This window comes from Misgurnus anguillicaudatus, chromosome 19, assembly GCF_027580225.2.
Source record: "Misgurnus anguillicaudatus chromosome 19, ASM2758022v2, whole genome shotgun sequence".
Taxonomy (NCBI): domain Eukaryota; kingdom Metazoa; phylum Chordata; class Actinopteri; order Cypriniformes; family Cobitidae; genus Misgurnus; species Misgurnus anguillicaudatus.
The window spans coordinates 3689847-3717673 of NC_073355.2; the positions used below are offsets into that span (position 1 = coordinate 3689847).

A 27827-nucleotide genomic window follows, 5' to 3' on the forward strand; every position below is an offset into this window, starting at 1 on the left:
CTACAACAACTACCTTATTAGCTATTAATTAGCAGTAAATTGAGAGTTTACTGAGACAAAAGTCATAATTAATAATCAATAAGTGTTCCCCATACTAAAGTGTTACCACAAAAGGCATCCAAACTATTCTTAAAAGAATTAATAGATTGAATGAATGAATGAATGAATGAAGAAAAAGCAGCCAATAAGAGCCCAGATTACATATGAACTCATTTAAACGTGTATGGCTTTGCAATTTCTAGGCAAAGGGTGACTGCACTTCAGATGATAAAATGTAAAATGATTTTTGATTTATTTTGGATGCTTTTAGTCACCAACATAATTCTCACAGACACAGTTACATTTGGGCTATGCCATAGTTTATTATTATTTTTGTAATATGGAAAAAATATAAATAAAGAACGAGTGAGTGACCCCAAACTTTTGACCGGTAGTGTATACCATACTGGGAACCTTACCTAATCTGCACTGACAATTAAGCTTAAATATTAGATGGATGATAAATGTGTTGTGAAATTATGGATAGCCACCTTTTAATAAGCAAGGCCTGCAGGTTGTGCTTGTGTGTTAATAAACCTGTAAACTGAACTCTGGCCTGTTGTGAGACATTACATTATTATTATTACGTTAAATTCAACAGAGGAGACACGAGAGAGAAGTTAGGCAGTTGAGGAAGAGAAAGAGTTAAAAGGAGAAGAGAGGGAAAAATTAGATGAAGGGCCCTCCCAAGACAGTCAAGATGCGGCACTCACTGTGTCTGAAGGCTCAAGCTTTGCATCCAATGACCTTGCATTATTTAACTGCAGAAGCCACTACTCTGATGAAGAGGGGCAGAGCATCTTTCTTTAAGAAGCAAATTTATTTCTCAAGTGTAATTTTTTTTGGGGGGGGGGTGTCCTCGGTATCTGAAAAATCCTGGCTACAGCCTTGCATTAAACGTATAAACTGAAACTCTTAAATTATATTGCGATCATGTTTTACCAGAGGACAGGATAAAACGACTCGATTAAAAATGTGAGCAGTTTTAGTGGATTTGACATAGAGGGAAAAAGTATTTTGGTTTTTGTTTGAAGATGAATGAGACAACACGAGGGTAAGTGATGACAGAATCTTTAGTTAACTATTAAATTAGTAGAATATTACAGTTTGTCTTTATTTTAACCCAGCTTCTTCATGTAACGCTATGTCGGTGTTGCGTGTGGTAATTGGAACATTATTATTTTGTGACTAGACATTTCTCTTACGCATTTTAGAAATCATTAAAACTTTACCTTTTTTAGTACAGCGACATAAATATGACCAACCAGAGACAAGATTTTCTAATGTCGAAGTAAACAGGAACAGATGAAGATACACCCCATAGAAATAATTATTCTTGCTGGTAAGTTTGTTGATAAAATGTATGTCTTTACATATGGATACAAAAATGACATTGTAAAAAGGATACTTTTATGAGAGATTGTAAAACTGCTGAAGCAAGGTTTGATTATAGGCCTTTTTACAGCCCACGTGATCAAATAGCCTGCGTGCGCATTTTGGAAATGGAAGTGGTGATCCCCAGTGGTTCTAACGTGTTAGCACTTAGCAACGTCCTATTAGCATAGGGGCCGTTCGCATGTAATGCAAGTGTCACACAGTGTTGTGTATTAATATATGCTCGGTTCCAGACAGGCTAGCTATTGCGGCATTAGTATATTACCCAGTTATGTGAATGCTTTGTTACGTACAAGTTAACTATTGCAAAATAAGTACATTTACTAGACAAATTATGTGAATGCTTTGTTAAAGAAAAAAGTCTTAAGTTTAGATTTAAAGTGATCGACTGTGTCTGATTCACGGACATCAGATGGCCAATCATTCCAGAGCTTACGGGCTAAGTAGGAAAAGGATCTACCACCTTTAGACACTTTTGATATTCTAGGGATAGTTAAGAGACCAGAATTTTGCGATCGCAATGTACGCGGTGGATTGTATTCTGAAATTAATTTTCTAAGATATAAAAGTGCTAGGCCATTTAAGGCTTTGTAGGTGATTAATAGTATTTTAAATTTTATGCGATATTTGACTTGTAGCCAGTGTAAAAATGCCGAAATTGGGCTAATGTGGTCATACAAAGCAGTGACATTTTGAACCAGATGGAAGAATGCTGTGCTGTGACATTTTGATTTCTAAGATGGAAGAATGCTGTGTGGCAGACATTGGCGATATGACTATCGAAAGATAGATTGCTGTCGAACATCACGGCAAAGTTCTTAACCATGGAAGATGGCACCAGAGTGCAGCTATCTATGGGCAACTTGTAATCTGACATATTTTGTTTTGAGCGATTCGGTTCAATAATAAGTATCACTGTCTTATTAGAGTTTAGCATAAGGAAGTTATGTGCCATCCAGTCACTTATATCGCTAATACAGTCTGTTAGTTTACAGAGATGGTGGGTTTTGCTAGGATATGAGGAGGTGTAAAGCTGGGTATCATCCGCATAGCAGTGAAAACTTATGTTTCCTGATGATATAGGATAGGACCAAAAACTAAATGTATTTAAAGTTGTTCCAATTTAACACAATTTCAATATATAAAATATAATGCAACTAGATTAAAACTGACTTTAAATATATCTTGAAATGCATTTAATATTTGAAGTTGTTTGAAATAACACTTTTAATATGCATTTAGTATAGTATCATTTAAATATATTCAGTATGCCCCAAACAATATTATTTAAATATATTTCTTTTTTACCCTTGTACGTATTGATAACTTGATTTTTCTTTGTTCATATAGTGCTTATCTGTGAAGAAATAAAGTTAACATTCAGTGAAAGATTGTCTTTATGCAAATCTGAAATTGCACTAATGCACATTTGGGACAGATGTACATGGGTCAACACAAGCATACAATATGATGTCTCTGGGTCAGTAGCCTAAGAGATATTTCATGATTGTTGCTATTTTTGGTCCCTGTGAGGATTGTGACAGATGAACCCAAGTGCAGACAGAGATGAATATAACACTGACACTTTACTTATATAAAACAAGAAAAACAAAACCCACGAGGGGGGCAAAACAACATAAACAGGAAAATATAACTAAGACTAGAAACACTAAACTAGATGACACTAAACAATTAACTAGACGGGACTGGACTTATCACTAAATATACAAATGGTTTGACTTGACTTTGACAGAGTACTCACAGGCAAAGAACAAAGCAACGTATGGACACAGGATACAAAACGACCGTGTACTGGACAGAAAACACAAGGGCTGAATCCGAAACCGCATACTGCCATACTATATAGTAGGCAAAAAGCAGTAGGCGAACGAATAGTATGTCCGAACCCTCAGTATACGTAAAAGGGTATGCGAGAATTACCGGGATTTTGGACTATTTCTCGCGAGATTCAGAGGCATGTGTACTTAAATATCGTCCGAAACCGCCTACTTACTGAAAATGTATTAGGGGAAACAGTACGTGAACAGAGTAGTATGTCTGAATCCTCAGTATCAATAAAATCAGTAGGCGAGAAATCTAGTCTAGTTTGTATTCAAGCACATCTGTCATCTGACAATAAATATTAAATTACAATCTGCTTGTTTTACTTATTTTTGTCCACTACAAACTAATGTGTAATATATCTGTAACACTGACAGAGACCGTAGTAGAGTTGTCAAGTTACTGATGCAATCAGGTGTTAGTGCACCTGTCCCTTATACACACGCATACGTTTTCATGCCTGTTATTAGGTTTGTTCGAGTTCATGCACCGCTGCAAGAACCAACATGTGGATGACATCCAAGTACTGTGAGAGCGATTCCAGAAATCATACGGAGAAGTCTGATTTCGAGTCGCTCTCGCGGTATTGTGATGTCAATCTCCTGTCGGTTCTTGTGGTTCCGCATGAACTCGAACAAGTCTACTACGTCATAGGTCGCATAATAACGTCAACATGGCGGATGCTGTCCATACTAACGCGAACGTACGTACTGTCTTAGCGCACGCTAAGTAGGTACTCGGTGTAATTCAGTACCTACACAGTAAGTATGCGATTTCGGATTCAGCCAAGGACTTTAAATAAGGAGAATTAACAAGGGGAACAGGTGAAAATCATGACAGGTAAGGGATCGGCTAAAAAGTGACAAGACACCGAAAAAATGTATTTAGCATCCACAATACAAAACATTGTACTGTCAGAATCCTGCCATACTGACTAAACATGAAAAATGAAACAAGGTTCCCGCAGGATCCTGACGGTCCATGAAAAGTGTGTTTCTCCTTTTGTAACTGGATTCTTATGAAAGCACCTGCTAAATAAACAAAAAACAAGAATGCGAAATAAGTCAAACACCAATACCAGAGGTGGAAAGAGTAATAAAATATTGTACTCAAGTAAAAGTAAAGTTACTTTAATAATATACTTAAGTAAAAGTAAAAAGTAAGTCATTTTAACTTTACTCAGAGAGTAAAAGTTACTTTTTTTTACAGCGGGGAGAGGTGGAGGATTCTAGCATAGTTCAAAAAGGACAAGGAAATATAAATCTCAAACTAGTTGTTTTTAATTCTAGGAACATCTTTACAATTAAAGTGCAATAACAAAAACTTTTGACACGTTTATTGTCTTCTAGCTTCCCTGACCTGGGTACCTGATGTCTAAGACCTTTATTCTTTCACTCACTCACTTACTTGCTTGCCGTCTCACTCTCTCTCTCTCTCTCTCTCTCCCTGCAATGTCTAATGACCTGCGCATTCTTGAGGACGTTCTGAAGTTGTGTTTGACTTGACGCAAAGCTGCTAGACCTCGGAAGATAATGCGCATGGTATAAAAAACGTGTCGTGCAAATGAGCAGTAAAAACCCGGTCTGCAATTTCGTACTCGATAGCATGAATCCTACCTTTCATAGGAATGAAACACTCGCTTCGCGTCAGTGGAAAGTGGTCCCTTAAATATGACCAGGGGTTTCTTTCATAAGATTTGAACTGAGGCGGGTTTGCATTAGTGCGCGCCTGTCTCATCCGTCTCCATGGTTCTTTTTGCGCGTTCCCCCACCCATCAATCATCCGTTGCGCGTCTTTATCACTTTTTAAAAAAAAAATTTACTCGGTAACGGATATGATTTAAAATGTAGCGAAGTACAATACTTTAAACAAAACATACTTAAGTAAAAGTAAAAGTACAGATTTTAAAAACTACTCAAAAAAGTAAAAGTACACAAAAAACTACTCAATTACAGTAACGTGAGTAAATGTAATTTGTTACTTTCCACCTCTGACCAATGCAATTACGGGATCTGACGATAAAAGACCAGACCTGGACCCTTCACATTGAAGCCCACTACCCACATCACAACAACCAATCAGGTCTTGCTTACACTAATAGTGTGATTGCTAGCCTAACCGTGCTGGAGTGCAGAACTGCAACTGGTATGTTAAAGGGTAGTGTGAGTGCAGGCCAAATGTTTGCTTTAATAGATAGTTCATTTCTGACTGTTTACTATTGAATATGTATATATAAAACTTTTAGTGCTCTGTGTAAGCTCTGTGATAAGTTTTGGGTATTTATGGTAGGTTAAGCATTAATTTATTTTATTTTATTTTAAAAATCAGGTAATTTTCAACTTCTGAACTCACAGAATCATCAAGGTTTGATGTACAAAACTTTTGTGAAATTTTGTACAAATAAAGCATAAATATAAGGCGGCGGAAAATGCCAAATCACTGCGGATTTACAGCCAAAATAAGTTTAAATGTCAAACCACAAGCAAATTATTTGTAACCTGTCTGCCTTAAAATTTTGTCTTAGGTATGCCAAGAAACTTCATTAGTTATTTGCACATATGGTTATTTAAATCTTAACAGTTGGTGAAGCTTAAGCTGGTCTGACCAACTTTAAGCTTAATCAAGAAGTTTTTTAAGTTGACATTTAAAGTTGTGCAAACTGAAACAGTAAATCCCAGTTGAGACCACAAACACTGAAACCCAATAATTGGCTACTCAGTTGATTAAATAAACTTGTTCTACCAGAAGGATTCAGGAAGCAATATAATGTTTCAATAGTCAGCAAATGATGCAGTGATGACATACAGTAGTTCTTGGCATCAAATCCGGATGCATGGACAAGGAGGATGGAGGTGAACATCAGCATCAGTATCTGCGAACACAAAAGAGATTGAGTAGGGAACTAACATACTGTACTCCAAGTGTCAAGTGATGATTGGCTAGATCTATATGTAATGAACAACATAGCATTAAGTCTTACTGGAAGAACTGAGGCTAAAGCTTTCATTTCCCAGAGTATAACGGTTCTTTCAAAATGTGATTATTTAAGTTTACTTTAAGTAAAATTTTGAATTAAATTAAAACGCATAATACAAAAGAAGTGCATATATATTTTAGGTAAACCAAGCACTTTTTCAAAGAGGGTGTACTGTATGCTATTTCACTTACCAAGTTTAAAGTCAAAATAAAAACCATCCAGTGCAAACTTTTGTTGCATGTACTAATATTTATGAGTTTGTTCAACCTTACTTACACAAAATGTAACACCAGTTTATATAAATTATAATGCTTGTAAAACCTGGTGGAATAGTGTAGTATAGTGTACTAATGCATAACTAATCACTATAATCCAGAAAGCAGGGTTAACTTACCATCAGATAAGCCCTGAACTATTGGTTGATTAACCAACCTTGCTTACTTGTGGTTCCAGAACACAGCTTAGAGTTGAGTCAGTTAAGAGTCACCATGCTAAAAGCAACTGAGAGTAAAATGCACTTAACGTTACAAAATAAAAGTTAAATCTTGGTACTTTATGGCTTCTCTCTCTTTTGTGAAAAGATTTATCTCATCTTCACTGTTTTGTTTTATTGTTGCTTTATTTACTTTCAGATTGTCTTCTGTCTTAAAGAGAGCACAGGGTGTGGATGATGTGTGTAGAATAATAATCATGTGTCCCTCTGAAAAACACTGTTGACTTACATTACATTTGCATTTATGCATTTGGCAGAACTTTTCTAACCAATGAGATTTTCCCCTAGTGGACAAAAAGCAAAGGGAAATTCCATGCACTGGCCACATTTAAGGACTAGAATATCACACAGGCAACCCTTAGAAACTACCATAAAAAATTCTGCAGCAACATATTAAAAAAATACTATGAGCACCTTAGCAGGCTCACATCAGTTGTAACCACCTCCGAACAATGTTACAATTTTTCCAAAAATGTTTAGCTGTCTTTATTAAAACCTTTATTAAATCTTGGTAGTAGTGTGTTTTTATTATTTAGTAGGCTATCTTATTTTCTTAGTTATGATCATATCTGTCAGCAATAATATTGTTATATATTGTGTACTACACCTGCACTTTATAGATTCTTTATAGAGTCTTTGTGTTTTGGTACAAGTTCCCCTTGGAACTACAGGTGTAATTGACAAAAATACTTTCAGATTGTCCTGCTGTGTTAAATTTCATATGAGGTAAATCATTTTCTAATTGTTATACAGTACATGCAGTTTTTGTGTTTATTAAGAATGCAACATCACAAAATCCTTTTTCAAACACCTTTGCATTTCTGATTACCAATATAAAATGTCCTTAATGGATGTGAATTAAATTAATTATTGAAAGATATAAACATTCCAAAACAGAAGATATTTTTAGTATCTTTCTTTTTATTGCAAATAATATTATACAAAAAAAGCTTCTTTAAAGACAGTGGCACATGTTTTTTTTTTACATTTTATTTCAAAAGAAAAAGCTGGTGATGTTTTATGAGAAATCTTTACAAAACAGCTTGCAGAAGTCCACATGTTTTTGTGATAAAATAAAAAAGAGAAAACATTCAGTTATTTGTGTTTAAAGATTTGATTAAGTTTCATCACAGTCATATGTACTCATCTAGATTATAAAAAGTATTTTTCTTAAATGGAAACATTTACAAATGATAAATAAGGTGGATGGTTAAAGTTTGCACTACAACTAATTAAAAATCCTCTCTAAAATAATTTTGCTTGTTATCACAAATTAGTCGTACCGGCTAAAGTATATGATAAAATGCAAATAGTATTACTTTCAAGTAAAATGAATACTACTGAATAAATTAAAGGGTTAAGATTTAATGGCAGCTGTAAGAATGACTCTGTAGCTCAGGTCAAAGGACACTTCCTGTTTCTCCACCAGCAGTAAGAGCAAGAGGTGAGAGCTACTGTATAGGCACAGGATTTAAAGCCAGCTGATATGGCAACTCTGACATACAGTACCAACTCTGACATACACTTGCTAAGCTATGCTTAGGCACGGGACTATAGAAGCATAACTGTACATATGTTTGTGCTACCAAATCAACAATTTCCCCAACACTTGCTTTGCCCAATTCGTAAAAGACCCATAAACATATATACACAGAATTCAGGGGACATTATCAGATAAAGGACGGGTAACGGCTTTTTCTTTTTTTTTTTTACAAAAATAACAACAGTGAAAATGAAGATCACATACTTGTTTACAGACATGCTTATTCCCCCTGTACCAAAGTATAAATTCCCCAATAAAACAAGCTGTGAAAAACAAATAACACATACACAGTACATACTAAAATAATTATATTGAATATGTCCTCACAGAGGCTTTCTCTTTTGCTTTATTATATCTAGAAAAATATAATCACAACTCCAAAAAAATTTTAAAGGCACTGTCGGGAGCCATTCTGTTCGTTTCAGTACAGTACGTTTAAAGAGCATCCCAGAGTTCTCCTGGCCTCAGGGACTCCAGCTGTGAGAGTGTTTCTAGATGTGACCGAGTCTCTTATGGCCTAGACAACTGGGTGTAGACTGGCTGTTGCTCCCAATGCTGTGGACTGTGTGCCTGCGGTACAGATGGGACGCCTGTTGTGTCGGCAATAGGGGTGTACATTGGCCTCTGGCTGGGACTCATGTAGCTAAAAGTAGAGAAGACGCTTGGGGCTTGACCTGAATGACTATAGTAAGAGTTGGCAGGATTCTGGTGGTCTGCGTAATCGTACTGTGTGCGGGTGATAGAGGGGTATGAGGTGCTATAGTGCTGTAGACTGAATGAGCCATAGGCCACATGCTGCGGGGAGCCTTGCTGTTCACTGTAGTGGCTGGGACTCAGCTGTTCGGTCTTGATCTGGGTTCTCTGATGGCCTTGACCTGGCTCACCACCACTGGCTATTGTGTTCAGCGAATGCTGCTGTTGTTGTTTGGACATCCAGCTGTGCGCTGTAGCTCCCACAGCTTGACCGTTGAGCCCATAGCCTGTAGAATATGACTGTGCAGCATTGGTGACTGCAATCCCTGGGTGTCCCTGAGGAGGCAGGTACTGGTCAAACTCATTGACATCGAAAGGCTCCATGTTAGAGATGACATCACTGCTCAGCTCGCCGATATCCACAGCTCCGAAGTCAATGCCCTCTTGTAGGGGACGGCCCTCACGTTTTAAGTCTACTTTGCTGGTCGGCAGCTCTGTTTTAGGAGTTGTGGGAGGTGTGGGAGGGCCTTGGGACTGACCTGCTGTTTAAACAGAGAGAACAATACAGTAAACAATTAAGTATCGACACATTCTGTTAAAATATGGAAAAACTGATTTTTTTGGAAAAACTCCTAGATTTGTAAACAAATCTGTTATGATTTTCCTTTCCTAATGCAGAAAATTGCTAAAAACAAAGACATATCTGATGATGCTTATGTACCTGAATTGTCTGCTGGTGAATGCACTTCACCCATGCTGGACGCAGGAGAATCAGCTTGTTGCAGGGCTTTAAAGATAGCATTGGGAGAGATATGGGTCTGCTCACCATCCTCAGACTCGGTTTGTCCGTTTTTCACAGATTTTCTCCGTCTGGGCTGATACTTGTAGTCAGGGTGGTCTTTCTTATGCTGGACCCTAAGGCGCTCAGCCTCCTCTACAAATGGGCGCTTCTCTCCCTCATTCAGCAATCTACAAATATCAGTGAGAAATGATATTAATTTGCTTATAATTTAAGTAGTATTTATAATAACTATAGCAGGTTTGTTCATTTCACCACAAATCAAAGCTAAAAAGTGCAGATGTATTACTTTAGTTAAGCCAAAGAAGTTAGTAATCTGCTCCAATCTGCTTGGATAAACAACTGAATGTTTTTGTATTAATGGCATGAGAGGTAAATTCATCTATCAGACAAAGTAACATTTTCTTGAAATTATCACAACTTTTTAATAAAAAAATGTATGTGAATCATAGTCAAAAAGACTTGATGCAAAACAAAAACAAAATTCAGTTCATTTTAATTTCATACAACAAAATAAAATAATGTTACCTCCAGAGTTTCCCTAGGGTTTTGCTGAGTTCGGCATTGTGCAGATGCGGATACTGATCTGCAAGTTTTCTGCGCGCAGCTTGAGCCCAAACCATAAACGCGTTCATTGGTCTTTTCACGTGCGGTTTGTTCTTGCTAGAGCCGTTCATTCGCACCGGCATGGGCACCAGGGTCCAATCATAACCCTTCAGAACCTGCGAGACTGCGTCTCTAATGCACACAGGGAACTTTCCCTCCTCGTCTTTCTTAAACTCTCTCAGGTTTTGCTCGGGTCGGGTGTTCTCGGTATCCGATCCTGATCCGGACGGACACGGAGAGCCAGCCGAATCCTCGGACATGCTCGGGCTTGGCGCGTCGGAAAGACTCTTGTCCTGCTCGCCGCTCATCTTCACGTAGGAGTCGAAGAGATTCATGCAGAAGAATGGATAAAAACTCTAGTGCGGCTGTAAAATCCTCCAGCGGGAAATGAGGGTTTCATGCGTCCTGCGCAAAAGAACTCCAAGTGTCCAAAGTCCCTTGAGCTGCTCAGATCTCCTTCTCACGTGTAAATAAACTCATACAGGTGACCAGCGCTGACGGAGATCAGATCAAATCGCGCATCAGTTTTAAGGACGTGTGGAGTTTCTGATCTCTCTCTTTCCGGATCAAATAATTTATATGTGAATGGAAGGAGGCGGAGCTGCATCTCAGGCGGAGCTGCACTGTGTATATCCCAGGGTCGAGCATAGAAAATAGGAATTAACATTCACACCGCACGATAGTATATATAATTATACAAAAATAAATAAATGCATACAAAATGACAAACACTACAACTTTCTGCGCAATTTAAATCTTGCACTGATTAAAACTTTTTGTTACATTAGGGAGTTACAGTAGCCTATTTGATACTCGACATTAACATTGTCATATTTACGAATATATCATGCATCAAGAAGTATGCTATAGTAATGCAGTGAAACCACGTGCGTATTCAAGTATTTGTCATGAATGACAAGATTTAAAGGATATTTTTATGTCAACGATAGAGGGCGACAAGGGCCCAGAGACTCGTTTGTACTCGACCCAAAACGCGCGCCAAGATCTCTTCATTCTCTCACCCTCCAGACCCCAGCTCCCCAAACACATGCTTTACTCAGTGCAGTAGGAATACCCAACATTGCATATATTATTTATTATTTATTATTTAAGCTAATAACATGGTCGATTGATATTAGTGATGTAATAAATTCGTTCGAATTCCAAAACGCCATTATTGTATAGAATAAATATATTTTCTTTCTTTAATGAATTTAGGCAATTCGCCCACATAAGCTTTAAATTTTTAAAAACGTAACATTCCTAATGCGTATTTAATAACTTTTTATTGTCAATTTGCCTTTTTTTAATGCCAAAGTTGCAGGGAAAAAAACAAATTAAAAGCTATTAAAATATTTACTGAAAATTGTGACAGTGTTTTAGAACAACAACAAGATTAAAAAGGATGAAAACTATATAAATGTGTATAAATATTATAAATAAGTAATGACCTACAGTACATTGAAATGCTGGAATGGAAAAACAACAGGACAACAGCAGCAGCAAAATAATGTAGGCTAAACTTTGTAGAAGTAGCCTACAGCAGTAAGCATTCATTCAACCTCTTAGTGTTTATTCATACATGTAATGCAGTGGAAATGTAATTTTCTGTGGAACGTGGCAGCACATGTGATCTCCATGAGCTACCTGAAATTTTATGTTTAATAGATTACAGATGTATGTCTGCCCCCTAACAGCTGCCGAATTAGCACTGCTTAATGACGACAACCAGGGGTAGGGGTTGGGTGTTTTAATAATTATTCTAGTTTTTCACAGTGCCCTTAAACTATTTCCTTACATGAACTGCATAGGCCCAATCATATGAAAAATTATTAATATAAATATTTAAATGTTTCCTGAATTGTAATGGGTTGATGGTCATGGCAGGCAATCTAATGCTACAAAGTGGACAGGACCAAGAGGACAATGCATTGTGATTGGCACAAACTGTTTATTAGTTCACATAAAGTTATGTTACAACTAAGTTTTTAAATCTAGTTAACAGTTACTATGAGTTCCAGAAATGTTTAGAATGGTGTCATGTTTTTAGAGTCAGTGTTTTAGATTATTTTGGGTTGGATTTGGTGACCAACTTTGATATAAAAATAAAACATATGATAAAGAGATTTACGTTCATGCCTCCAAAGCACTCTTTGTCCAGTATCTTAATGAAATCACATCTCACAAATTCACAGGAGATCATTTTCTGACCGTGAGAGGAAAAGACCAAAAGCACAGACTGCTTGGCCCTTTGTATAACAATGTAAAAGGTCTGTGTTACAATAAACCCTGCGTTAGTTTATGCACCGCTCACCTCTACATTCTGCACTACAACATTGTTTTTCCCGGTTAAGACGTTACTGTGCATTCTGTATTACATTTATGTTTTAAAATAAGTGATTACTGAGCATCTCAACATAATGCAGTCAGAGCCAAAGCGCTGTCATGTTTCCCAGTTCAGTTTTACATACACCAGTTACAGAAGTGTAGGTGGGTTGAGTGGAATTAGCCAGTGGTCTAGAAGATAACTGATGCAGTTGTTTCCTCCTTATTCTGCTCAAAACCATTCTGAATGTGCTGCAATGCTTGGGAAACTTCTCAGCTTTACTTCAAACCTCGGTGTTAAAAACCAGGAGACAAACAGTGAAAGTCAACCGCTAAATCATGTCCATTACTCTTTTTACTGCCAGAGTCTGTGGCTGACAGCAGAGTGGCATACAATTTGTGTTGTGTGAGAGAGAATGGTGTTTTATGCTTGTGTATTTATTGTTCCTCCAAGTACCTTCAAAATGGACACGCTCAGATGTTCTGTGCCTGCAGTGTTTGTGTACAGCTGATGTTATTACATAATAGCACACTTAAATAACTACACTGTAAAAGAAAAAGATTTGTTGGTTCAACTTAAAAAGTTACCTGGTTGCCTTAAAAGTTTGAGTTAATTCAACTTAAAAATATGAAGGCAATTAATTTTAAGGTAATTAATTTTAAGGTAACCATGTTGCCAACTTGCTTGTTTTCAAACCAACAAATCTTTTTTACAGTGTACATGTGTTTGAATGTAAACGTCATAATAATTATAAATCACTGTGGCTACAGAGTATCCAGATCAGAGTCCTGCACGGGTCCATTTTTGGAGACCCGCTCCAGCAAAGTTCGGCACCAGATCCGACCCGTCACCTGTGATAATATCAAAGTTAAATCCTCACCTGCCCAGACCCGTTAATATTTGGCCCGTTACCCGACCCGCACACGCATAAATCACACATGCTAAAATCATTCCAATTAAAGTGCTTTTAGTTTTTATCTCGTACCTCTTTCAACATCACAACAGCGTCATGAATGGGCTAAAGTGCGCTTTGTTTTGCGCCATTCAAGTTACCTATCATTGACACCCAAAAAGGCTATGGAACCTGAAAATTATACACAAATAGACTTAATAATGAAAAAAAGAACAAGAAAAAATACAACTCCTGCAACCCTCGCTCTAACTAGGCTATGAGAAGCATCAACAAAGGTCGCACTGTCGCAGTGGTGGTGACATGATGGGTCAAATGTCATATGTTGTGTGTTTAATGGTAATTTAGACATACATTTCACATATGTTCATTCGCGCTACTACCCGCCCGCACAGACTTAATTATCCGCCCACATCCCCGCCCGTGAATTTTAGGAACGTCACAATCCACCTGTTTTAGAAAATTTTATATGTGTATCCGCAGGTACCTGCGGGTACCCGACTCGTTGCAGGACTCTGATCCAGATTAGAAAGTTCATCAAATAAACAAAGGTAACAGAAGAGAGAACAAACAATTACATTTGCTTTAAAGTGAAAAATGCAAGAGAATTACCAGAATAATAAATGTATTTGCCTATGCAAATATGCAGTTGCTTACTGTGAATATGAACTACACCTACTATACTGTAAATCTCGATGAAATACGGGTTTCATGATATGGCTCAGGTGATCTGTCAAAAGGAACTTCTACAATTAGTTTCCATTGTGTGGGTCAAGTTACGGCTTAAAGTCACTTAATAGTAATGGTACTTTTTTGCCTAAGCAATGTGAAAAACTGCTAAATAGCTCAAATGTGTCTACCTGGTCATAGTCCATCTGTGACCTTTGAAGGGCACTGCCTAAAGCAGTGTTATGCTGTGTTAAATTGATTCTTTGATTATTATTTGCTATCTACACTCATTGAAGAATTAGAGGAATTCCCTGATAAAAAAGTAGAAAAAAGTGTAGAAAAAAGGGAAGACATAAACGGAAGAACGGAAATATGAGGTAGACTGTGGCCTAGACTTGTGAGAAATGACTTCTCATCTGCCTGCAACTTTCCCTCAGAAGTGCTAGCTTCTGCAAGCCTGCAAGCTTAGATACACCTGGACTGCAATGACAAACGGACAAGGGCTGTGCCAGTTTAAGGGCCGCTCCTCTTTCCTCCATCCAACTGTCAAGAAACCCAGCCCAGAGTGTCGGCACACTGTCAGAAAGTCATCCCATACCAACGGTGTCCTCAGTGTTTGCACTGCCAGATCAGAGCGCAGCGTCACGGGCGATTGTTGACACAGCGTTTTGCAAAAGCTAATATTTAAACAAGACTTATCATGGGCCTGATCTCTTCAGCAGGCACAAATCAAACGATCCCACAATGTTTTTCACACGTTCCTGCTAGCACCCACCAAATATGCCATGTCATACTGCTGTGCTGTACTAAAAATCTCATTGGCTAACAACCTTTAGACAGTAGAAAACATTAGTAATGAAATTATATTTTGAAAGAAAATATAGCTTGATTCTGAAGAAATCTGCTGTGTTGGTTGTTCCTTTAAAAATGTGGTTGCCAGTCCATTACTTTGAGGTTACCAGGGTGTTCTGGGTGTTGATGGGGCTTTGCTATGTGGTTGCTAAAGTGAGTAGTTTTAGTACACTGGTGTGTGATTTGCTTGATGTTCGATGGTTGCTAATTTGGATTGTTATTTTGGATGATTGTTAGGAGGTTACTAGGGTGGTTGGCCAAAGTAATGGGCCTCATTTATAAAGTGCTGCGTAGAAACCGTCCTAGATTTGATCTGACGATCATTTATCAAAGTGCATACAACTGATTCAAACACACAGAAAACTTTCAGATGTGAAATCTACGGGCACTATTTTTATGATCTAATCACATTGTCTAAATGAGTGTGTCCGAATTCACTTTTGCTAATTTAACGATGGAATTTTTTTTTTCATTATTATTATTATTAAATAATTAAATAATTACATTTAAATAATAATTATTAATTTTAAAACATTAAATTAAATAAATTGTGTTGTTTTTTATTTTTCATTTTCTATTTTATGTTTTTATTTTAATTTTTTCTTTTTATATTATTAACTTATATATTATCTGTTTGCTTTTCTTCTTTTGTGTCATTTGTGTGTATATTGGTAACTTGATGCACCTGACAGTGCTGATGATCTGAGGAATGGGGTTCACCTGTGATGTTTTTAAACAATCTTTCTGGTGTTTCACAGTATACACTGAAGATGGCTTATGCCGAAACACGTCTGTGTGGACATGGTATAAATAAATCGCTGAAATTATATTTTCAGAGTGCGTTTTTTTTCATTTGTATCTTGATAACTTCTTTATTACTCGCACTCATAAACTACTTGGGAGCTGAGCGCATCTGTTCTCAATATTATTTGTTCTGATGAACACAAAGGAAGATATTTTGAAAACAATGTTTGTAACCAAACCATTTGTGGACTCTATTCACTTCCACAGTATTATTTTTTCCTACTATAAAAGTAAATAGGGTCCATGAACGATTTGGTTACAAACATTTCTCAAAATATCTTCATTTGTGTTCATCAGAACAAAAAATATAATGCAGGTTTATGAAGTTACAGTTTTTTTCAATTGTTTAGACGCAATTTTGAAAACCGGGTTCTTTTTTTCAAAATATAATCACAGTTATCCAAACACCACACTCAATTTGCATAATTCCTAGATTGTTTGCAAAATGACACATTTCAGTCAAAACATACACACTTCAGTCAAAACATATACACATATTTGTGAAAATGCTATTAGTTTTCATTTAACCAACACAGTCCTCAATGATCAGACACTATTGCAGCCAGTTTCACACTGCTGTGATAAATAAAAAACACATTTGTAAAAAAATAATTTTAGGAAATAGCATGTGCTAAATTTTTGTCCAGACATTGTTATGTAAGGGATCATTTAGATTTTAAAAAATTGTGACAAACCAAAAACAATCTTAATGATTAGTTTGAGATAAGGGGAGAATACACAAATATGCCTACTATAAACTTACCAAGCACTGCACAACACTGATGCTGCAGACTGATTATTTCAAGTAATTATTTCAATACTTACAGTATTTCTTACCATAATCAGTAATCAACCAACAGTAATCATTGAAACAAATAACATCTATAGAGAAATAAAAAATAATGCATGAAGTACATACACTTTGACTCTGAAGAAAAACTACTGTAAAAGAAACAAGTATACTGTAACTATTCATCATCTCTCTGTCTGGCTGCATCAGGCCATAAGATTTCATCCACATCACAGGCTATGTCTTCATTGGCAAGGCCTCGTTGGAAGAATCGCCTCATGTGACGAATCCACCCCTGCACAGAAGCTGCTTCGATATGATCACAGGCCTCCTCCATGGCCTGAATGAGGGGCACACAGTCATAGGGCCACATGTCATATACCTTCCACCACCATGCTCTTTTATTGGATTCAGGAAGGGGGAGTATGGGGGGTATAAGACTTCAAATTCAGGGTGCTGCATGGAACCAATTGTGGACCAGAGCAGCCCGATGGAATAAGACATTGTCCCAAATGACAATGTACCGCATCTGGTCCACTTGGTTTAATGCTGTGACAATCTTGTGCAATCGGTCAAGAAATGCAAGTATTAGATTGCATTATAGGACCCTATATTTGCATGGTGGTGGAGGACCCCATTTTGTGTGGTAGCAGCGCAAAGGGTGATGTTACCCCCTCGCTGCCCTGGCACATTGGTGATTGCCCTGTGTCCAATTACATTTCTTTCTTTTCTTCTTTTTCTTCTTCTTCTAGTCTTTTCATTTTTATTAAAGTTTCCTTTTATAGCACAACTGAGTGCTGCGTTTTCAAATTTGCACATATGTGCTTCCACACTTGGTGGATGTGACTATCCAATTCATTCATTGGTGTTGTAATTGGCAATCAAGGGCTTTGTAATGACAAGGAAGTAACCTTACAATCCTTATCTGTGTATAAGGTGTGAAAATGTGTGTAAAGTTTTACAAATCACTGTGTGTAATGTCTTGCAAAAAGGGTGAAGCAAACATTGTGTTTTATGTTGTGCAAATCTGTGGAGGTGTTTTGCTTATTGGTGTAGAATTTTGCAAATTGTGTGGAAATTTATATTTTAGTGTGTAAACAATTGTAAAAAACTGTAAGAGTGAGTAAATGATGACAACATTTTTATTTTTTAGTGAACTATCTCTTTAAGAACCTTGCAACACATTGAAAAAAGTCTGGAAGAATAGTGGTTAACTGTCAGCTGTTTTAAAGTAATTGGAAACAATTGTGAATGGTTGAAGATCACTAAACAATTGAGACGCATCAACAGTAGAACTCACGGCTATGTATAACACAATAAAATGAAATGTACAGGATTCCAACCAGCTGTGTGGCAATTCGTTCATTTAGTTTATTAGTAGAACCTTTTTAATTAAAATAAATTATAAACATGACAGCAAATAATATTAACTTGCACTAACACTTGCACAGCAATACTTGCACACTGGTATAGCTCTTTGTTTGTTGCTAAAAAATAGAAAACAAGGCACCAAAGTGTTGTCCACCTTGGTATTAGTGTGGTAGAGTATCTTTTGTGAGCAAGTCAGCAAAAATGTCTGGTGTATTAGTGTGAAGACTTTGCCTGCTGTGACTCATGCAGATGTCTAGAGTGTGTGTGTGTGTGTGTGTGTGTGTGTGTGTGTGTGTGTGTGTGTGTGTGTGCGTGTTTGTGTTTGCGTGTGTGTGTGTGCATGTGTGGGCTTGACTGAAGTTGCTGATACCAGTTGGTTTTTAGTACTAGTTCAATCTCAGTAAACCACAGTGAGTAATGGGTTATAAGAGAGCTTTGTGACCTTCTAGTCAAGTCGTGATCCTGTAATTAAGCTTCTAGAGTTTCCATTCACCTCCACACAGATGCAGTTATACCCCTGCACCTCCCTGCTTCATTGCACGTTCTCATTGACACTCTGTGATCAAAAAGGTTCATAGTACCTGGTTTGCTGCCATGAATTTTGGCCTGATTAACTAAAGTCATACTTTACATTTCAATTCTAATTAAAATATTTAAAAAAAATGTGTTTAGAAGGTACAAAAAGTATACACATATACTACATTGGCAGCAGTGATGCGCGGGTTGATCCAAATAAGCGAGTCATCCAAAATATTTTTAATGATATTCAGGTCGCGATTCGAATATCATTACAAATATTTTGGATGACTCGCTTATAGACCCCTTCATGGTTCACGTCACAGGCGGTTCCCACTGCGGATGTCGGGGTCAGAAAAGCCATTACAGCAGATTGAGTTGCATATTATTTGGTATCGTCAAAAATGCCTACTTACGTCGTGGGCTGTGAAAATCTCACCATGTCTTCCGTTAAATTTTCGCGATTCATGCAGAATCTCAAAAACAAAAAAAATACAACATCTGCGGCTGCAAGCAATTAACGTCCCAGATAGCAGACGGACTCGGCCCGAATGTGGCCTTATGATGGCACATGTCAGCCAAGTATGGGCCAAGTGTGGCAATGATGGCACTGGATCCATGATGGCAGATAACATTTGGGCCAGTTGTGGGTGGGAGGTATGTGGCCCAGATCAGTGTAGTGATTGTGGCCCAGATCAGTCTAGTGATTGTAAGCCACATTTGAAATACTGTGTTTTATAACAAATAATTATACGAATTGAAGGATTTTCAGGCTTAATCTTAATGTTAATTTAACCTTTATTAAATAAAATGTTAGTTTTGTATTAAAATAAGTTAATATTGGAAAAAATTATGTTTGTCTACATTTTAATCACATAAACATGCCTTCAGATCATGGGTCAAGATTATTTTGTTCAAATGACCCTGAACTTCCAGAAGATTTTTTTCTGAATTTAAAAGTTTTGATAACGTTGCTCTGAGAAGCACAATGGATCGATTCGATTTAAACTTGCTTTTGCGCGATTTTCATTGTAGCAGGAGTTTATTCCTGCTGAAGATTTCTGACTTCAATGACTAAGTAAAACTATCATTGTGTACAATCAGATGTTAGATACTGTAGAAATACACAATATGTTTCACTGTGCTTTTGCCTGCCGAAGGGTTAAAAAAGATCAAATCTTTGTGCCAGTTAACCTTTACGTTTAGGATGCACAGTTTATTTTTGCAGTGCAACAAGAACCTACACGCGGATGACATCATGGGCAGGATTCTGATTTCAAATCGCTCTCGCGGTATATTTTAACATCATCCATTTGTCAGTTTCTGCGAACACCTTGTCAGAAATTATTGAGATGGCCAATCAAATAAAAAATGCGAGTGCCACTGGCCAATCACATAACAGAAGACGAGCTTTCATGTTAACGCTAGCCGATGGCGGACAATCAAATTAACCAATAGGCAGGGTTACCGTCAGGACAGGAGAAACAGTTACGCCGCGTCAATCAATCATAACGGACACAGATTTCAAAGGCAGAAGGATGAAAGATAACTAGTAAGTACCTGAACTTAAATATTTAAACTTTTTCAATCATAAATTTTTTTTTGTTTATGGTGCGGTTTCCCGGACAGGGATTAGACTAGACCTAGACTTAAACACTTTTAAGAGCTCTCCAAACTAAATAACAAATTCTTGCACTGACATATCTTAAAATACATCAGTGCCCTTTGTTTTACCTCAAAATGCACACAGGTAATGTTTTTAGTAAGGCATGTTTGTTAAAACTAGTTATATTTCCTAATTAAACTAAGGCCTAGTCCTGGATTAAGCTAATCCTGGTCCGGGAAACCGCCCCTAAATGTCTAACAAACGTATAAAGGGATGCAAACGTTTACGTGATTCATGTGTAATGTAATGCGTTATATTGTCCGTGTGACATAAATTGATATTAAATTAGCTGTTTTCTATCAGGTTAAGAATTATTGTGATCACATTATAATGAAGTAATCGAACTTGGTTATCTTGTCTTCCTGATGTTAGAACATTTATTTAAAAAATAATATTTATTTAAAAATGTATTTCTGTAATGTTTAATTTTATTTTTTGAGAAAGTGTATCAGGTCTGTGTTCATCAAGACCTGAAGACTCTGGAGTGGGACAAGAGAAGGATGATGGGGTGTATATTCCAATAGACACATTAAGGTAAATTAAATATTGAGGCTATTGGAATATACACCCCATCATCCTTCTTTATTATTATTTTTTCTTTTTTTTTCTTCATTTTTATGAATTGTATTGTTTTAATTTGTCATTTTATTTGAAATTACATAAGTTAGATTCAAGCTAATACTTTAACTGAAACTTGTATCTTTGCTGGCTGGCTGTAGAGTTGGTTTCACATACACATGAAGTTTCTAATTAACTATCTTTTAAGTTCAGTTTGGTTTAAACTTGTATTTACCCATGGTAATTCATTTAAATTTAAATTCATGCTAATATGTTAGATACAATGAAAACTTCTGTATTTGTGTATAGCTGGTAATTTGGGGCAAACTACGTTTCACACAACAATGTAACTGTCAGTGGGTTTTTTTATTATCAGTTTGTTCTAAACTTTTGTTTGTTTACTAAGGATGAAATTGCTTTGTAATTTAAGTTGTTGGTGTTAGATTCATTCCAATAATTTATTTGAACAAACTAGTATTTTTGTTTATTGCTGGCAGTTTATACTAGAAGAGTTTTAACACATACAATGTTGTAGTGTTATTGACTTGTGTGTTATTGATTAATAAAAAGGCAAACAATTTGAAAGTAATTTTTCGTGTGATTTATTTATTAATATAATTTGGGCAAGATTAGGCTCAGTTATGGAAGTTCTGGTTAAATGCTGGTTTTAATATGGTTGACCTATGGCTGAGAACTGGTACCGATGTTAGAACCTGTTCTGGCCCAGGTTTGGGCCGATTATGGGCTATTATCTGGCAGAGACATGGGCCAGTTATGGCCCATGTGTGGGCCTTGTCTGTACTTCAGAACTGGGCCACTGTAGAGCCGTCATTCTTCGTTGTATGTGGGCCGAGGAAAAACTGGTTGTGTGGGCCGGAGCTGGGCCGGAAAAAAAATTGCTATCTGGGGTGCAGACTGGAACAATGCAAATATCAAAGAGGCTTGTGTTTGTAGTGTTCACTTCATTTGAGGTAAGATCATTTTTCAGCCCTGTTAGATTAAATTATAAAGCCTGAATGGTATGAACAGTTTGACCCCATGCTGCGCGCGCACCTGATAGTCATTCAATGTTTACAAACCTTGATGGGGTCTATTTGGATCAACCCGCGCATCATGATATACTTAACAAATCTAAATATAAATGTGAATAATAAAAATGTGTAAGACCCCATGATATTAATATTGATATTTTGTTAATTTTGTCAAAATATGTACCCCAGCTGTCACTAAAATAGTACCCTTTCAAAATAATATATACCATGGGGTACCACCCCAGTGAAAGCTGGTGTACATATTTGGACTTTTTTTGACAGTGTGCTAGTTAATCTCTACACATAAAACTGTCCAAAAACTGATGTCAAAACATGGACTGGATACATTTTGTTTTGTCAGAATGAGAATTTTCTCACTATTATATATTTCAAATCCATCAACTTACTGTAATGTTGTTGTGTGTAGGTGTACATTTCTATATATTATTTATACATTATTTATATTACATGAAACAACATTAGTGTTAGGACCTATTGCAAACATAATAAACATGCACCTAATTACTCATGCAAAAATGATGATAAAAACCTCAAGAAGTGCAAGATTGTGCACAGATGTTTTTTTTTCAACCCCTATGAGTCAGCTGACATTGGCTTAACTTTAGAACTCTACTATACGTTACATTATTACTACACTCACTAGTACGATTTAATCTTAGCTGCTGTACACTGCTTCTTATGTTGTCCACCTATTTTTCTGTGTTTCTCCTGCTTTTTTAATGTAAAGCTGCTTTGAAACAATTAAACAATTGTCAAAAGCGCTATGTAAATAAAATTTTATTGAATTGAATTTGAATACTACAAACGGTAAGCTATCTGAGCACATTTCACTTGCTGTTTTCAATGTACAAAAATTTGAATGACATTAATCCTCATCTCGTACACATTCAACAAGAAAATGCTAACCATGTTAACATTTGCACTAAAATGTCTATTTTACTGACAACAGCACTATTACTGTTGTAATAAGTTTGTATGTTTTGAATTAGTTTGGAAAACAAGTCCCTGAATGAAAACACCAGCATTAGAGTTCCTCAAGTCAACAGTTGTCCAGGTCACTGTCTCCAGGGGCCTCATCTGAGTTTCGTTCAAAACAGGATGGAAACCATTTCTCCTGTGGAATTTCTCACCATCAGATCTTTTCCACATAGGGAGGACAGTGTGTACGGAGCAAATAGATTAGTGAATATAAAGAGGAGAGAGAAACTGTTACTGGTTACAGTTTACAGTAAGTTTGCATTGCATAACATTAAATACCTTAAATTTACATGAACTAACAATCAACAATACTTCTGAAGAATGTATTAATTCAATTCAATTCAATATTATTTATATAGCGCTTTTCACAATTTGGTAATTGTATCAAAGCAGCTTTACATTAATAGAAGCAGTGAAAAGCACAGAAAATCGACAGATAGCGCAGCATAATACACGACAGCACAAGCAGCTAAATCAGCCTCCCCGGGTTGAAAAACCCCCTAGGAGAAAAAAAACCCTGACTTTTAAGCCGAGGAAGAAAAAAGTCCTAGGAGGGAAAAACCCTTGGGAGATATATATATATATATGTATATATATATATACATATATATATATATATACATATATATATATATATATATATATATATATATATATATATATATATACATTGAAACGGATAAGGAGATTAAGCGGAGATTAAGCGGGTTCTGCCGGTGGTCGTTTGTCAGGCATCAGCTGGGCATCACATTGAAGAACAGCCAGTAGATCAGAGGTGTGCCGACTTTCACATTTACCGGAACTGGGTCTGTTTGTCTCATTGTCCTCGGGATTGAGGACGAGACAATCACTTTGTTACTTTCGTCCTGTGTTACTTTCACCCCAGTTCTTCCCTAACAAAGCAATTTTTTCAGAGCCCTGACTACATTTGCATTCCAAACTATGACAGCATCTTTAGCGACCGATCGGACCCTTGACAGAACTGCGGCGTACCGCAGGGATCAGTTCTAGGTCATATCCTATTCTCTTTACATATTTTACCTCAAGAGACATTATCAGGAAACATAACGTTTCACTGCTATGCAGATGATACCCAGCTGTACATCTCCTCATATCCTAGCAAACCCCACCAGTTTCCTAAGCTAACAGACTGTTTTAGCAATATTAGTGACTGGATGGCACATAACTTCCTTATGCTAAACTTCAATAAGACAGAGATACTTATTATTGAACCAAATTTTTCCAAACAAAATATGTCAGGTTACAAATTGCCCATAGATGGCTGCACCGTGGTGCCATCTTCCACAGTTAAGAACTAGGTGTGATGTTCAACAGCAATTTATCCTTCAATAGCCATATCTCCAATGTCTGCCACACAGCATTCTTCCATCTTATCTCAAAAATATGCCATATGCTGTCTGCATCAGATGATGAAAAGGTCATCCACGCTTTAATGACCTATAGAATAGACTATTATAACTCGTTACTCAGGGGTTGTCATGCAAATCAGGTCAACAAGCTTCAGCTAGTTCAAAACGCTGCTGCAAGAATGTTTACTCCAACTAAGAAGTATGAACACATAAGCCCACTTCTGGCATCTTTACCCAGGCTACCAGTTAAATATCGCTTACATTTTAAAATATTACTAATCACCTATGACGCTTTGTATGGAACAAAGCATTCACATAACTCGTCTGGGTAATTTACTAATATCGCAATAGCTAGCCTGTCTGAAACGAGCAGACAACACTGTGTGACACTTGCATAACATGCGAATGGCCCCTACGTTAATAGGATTTTGTCTTTCTCTCCCTGGCTCGTCGATCTGGCGGTTTTTATAGCCTGTCTGTAGTGTTGAACACTCTTTTTCCATGATGCAAACCATACCTCTAACTTTGTGCTTCAGTAGTTTCGTTCCATTTTTGTAGCTGCCTTTTTAAGGGCTGCAGTATGATGGTCATACAATGCAGCTGGTGTTTTTTCTTTGATTCTCTTTTTTCAAATGGGAGCAACAGGTTCCAGTGTGCTAGAACAAACGTTGTTCAGGTTAGTGAACCGGCGACAGGGTCATAGGCTGCCAATGCCAATACGTGGTTAGCGAAGGCTGGTCGGTGTGGTCCAATCCAACAGACGAGCTACTGTAGCTGAAATTGCTGAAAAAGTGAATGCTGGTTCTGATAGAAAGGTGTAGTGAAGTCCATACCTCGACGGGTCAGGGCTGTTACAAAAGGGAGACCTACACAATATTAGGCAGGTGGTCATAATGTTATAGCTGACCGTTGTATGTTTTAATATGATGTGAGGTCCATTACCAGCATGACACTAATAATGCCACTAACATACTAGTAAGGGCTACTTTTTACACTTGTTTTTAGCTTATTTACTTTGACTTCATTGAAAATGTGTAGTCAGTACTTTCATTTTACCTGAGGAGTTTTTAACAGGAGTATCCCAGAGAGCAAAAACTGAGACAGTTGAGTGCATTTACATGCACACTCTTACGCCGATTATGCCTAATAAACCGATAACATGTGGGGTTATGTAAACGCATTAAACGGTTTTCTTTTATTGGGACAGCCCATAAATGGCGTAAGCAAAAACCGATCGGAAGAGGTATTTTTTTGGTCATTTTCCCCGATTTCGCATGGCATATAAACACCTTCGCCGGCTTTCTTACAGTTTTATTCATGTGCACATGTCTCTGTGTGTGAAAGATAAACGTCACACATAGAAGTAAGCACAAAATAATGCATCAAAGTCTCTGCTCGACTAAAGCAGTTGGCAGAGAAACTGCAAAAATTGAAGCTCATGTTACATTTACAGGTTCTGCAGACACGAGAAGTGATACAACAGCAAAGCTTATAACAGATATGCGTTTTTTTTAATGACTATTATATACTATAGGTGGTGACGTCACCGCCTGCGAGAAAGCTGACAATTATCCAAGTCCAAAGTAAACGCAGTTGTCTGCATAGCCGGTTTATTGATTTGCATGTAAACGCATTACTTTTTTTATAATAAGCAGATTTTTGATAGTTATCCACTTATTCTGTGCATGTAAACACACTAACTGAAATGATGGCAAACTATAGATCCAATTTAGTCTGGCTATAAGTAACCCACTAAATAGCCTTAAATTTGGTTACATGCCATTTGTGCCAAAATAACTTGGAGAAGTGTAAGCAAGGTCAACAGGTGTTCAAGGTGTTTTCTTTCATTTTCTTTTACATGTTCTAAAAATATATGCATTGTCTATTTGTGGGCTATGGTTAGACATCTATTAGACTTTCACTGACAGCCCAAATTTTCCCTTGTTTTAGTCAAAATTGCTTGGTGGGTATCTGGACTTCCACATAAGTGAAGGATGCTTAGCCATCTCTGAATCTAGAAGACATAGAAATAATGCACACAAAGTTTTTAGTCAAAATAGTTACAAGGAGAAGCATTTGAAAAAATTTTGAAATGTGAAGTTTTCAGTTCCCCCGCCTGCTTACTCATTCCTACAGCCTCTTTCAGCAACTCAAACGACACCCCATTTCTTTGATTTAAATTGGAGCCAATGAGGCCCCAAAGTGCCCCTGAGAGAGATTTATTCTCTGGTTGAGTCAGTAGGCCGCTGTACCTCCAGTTAATTACTCCTCCAAATTCAGCTACTGGCAATGGCACTTAACTGAGCATCTCACAACATGTTATTTGGTAGTCAAAAATATATATATATATATATAAATAACACTAATAGATTTGAAATATTGGTGGCATTGAGCCTGCTTAATATTTATATATTTATATTTATAAATCTCTAAGCGCTTTAGGAGCTGTCAAAGGTTGCTAGAATGAAGCAAGTAGCAGTACACTGTCATTGTTTGGAGGTGACGTTATGGGTGCACTAAAAAATTTGGGGAGTCCAGTTAGGAAAGTCCAGTGCTTATAATATACAGTTTATTTATAAGATATATAAGTTGGATGAATGTTTTTAATTGTTCTCAGTCCCTGGCAATTCTGAAGGCCTTTACTCTCAGACAGGGTGGTCAGTCAACTCTGAGAAGGTAAACTGTGTTTCAGGGAAGACTGGACCATAAACTCATCAGCAGAGGAAGAAAACTATGCTAAAAGTTTTTTTTATTTGTCGGCTAACCGTGTACCTTCATTATATATTTGCTATAACATATACCAACTTTTGTGTAAATACACTTAAGGATTACACTTGCAAGGTAATAAAAACAATACAGTTCATTATTCAATTCAATTCAATTTTATTTATATAGCGCTTTTCACAATTGTTTATTGTTTCAAAGCAGCTTTACATGAGTAGATGTAGGGGACAATACAGAAAATCAATAGATTATATAAGAAGTAGAATATAGCAGCTAAGGATAAACTGTACAAGCGAGCGTATAGTAATAATGTAACGTATAGGGCTTATTCGCAAACAACGGAAGTAGCTAACCGTGTCCATATTGTTGACATGACATCTGTCCTGCTCCTAGCCGCACGTAGATTTGAGGGGAGCAGTAGCCTAATGGCTTCATCTTGTAGGTATTTAGAGAAGATGAGCTTGATTGGTGTGGAACCATATCAAATAGACCCAATAGCCTTAAGTAAAGATCCGTCCTTATGGCCAGGTGTAACTTATTCGGATATTTATAACTATATCGTTCATACAGTACCCGCATACATCATACAAGCACTGAAGGGCCGTTCACATTATAACGATAACTATAACAATAAATATATTATCGTCCACATCACCAAACAATACGTTTATGCTAATTTGCTCACGGCACTCGCGCAAATCACTTGCCTTTAATATTGCTTGTAATAATTTTTTTTTCCAGATGTCCTCAACGCGCTGCGTTTCGCGTAACTCTAAACAGTGAATCTAATAGTTTGTGTAATCTCTTACCTTTTGGCACAACAGTTAGTTAATGTAATAGATTAAAAAGCATTA

At 36.9% G+C, this 27827-nt stretch overlaps 1 protein-coding gene across 2 annotated transcripts; it reads right to left on the minus strand.

Annotated features, from left to right (window-relative positions):
* Positions 1 to 8595: 8595 nt before the first annotated feature.
* Positions 8596 to 10946, minus strand: LOC129427610 (transcription factor Sox-9). Of its 2 annotated transcripts, none has more exons than XM_055184224.2 (3): positions 10310 to 10946; positions 9704 to 9951; positions 8596 to 9521 (listed from the first exon to the last, which is right to left on the minus strand). In XM_055184224.2, exons 1-3 carry the CDS (start codon positions 10720 to 10722, stop codon positions 8800 to 8802), a joined length of 1383 nt encoding a protein of 460 aa, XP_055040199.1. In that variant the 5' UTR covers positions 10723 to 10946; the 3' UTR covers positions 8596 to 8799. The 2 variants fall into 2 exon arrangements, with proteins under 2 accessions (XP_055040199.1, XP_055040190.1); XM_055184215.2 differs by having other exon boundaries at positions 8596 to 9524; positions 10310 to 10945.
* Positions 10947 to 27827: the final 16881 nt, after the last annotated feature.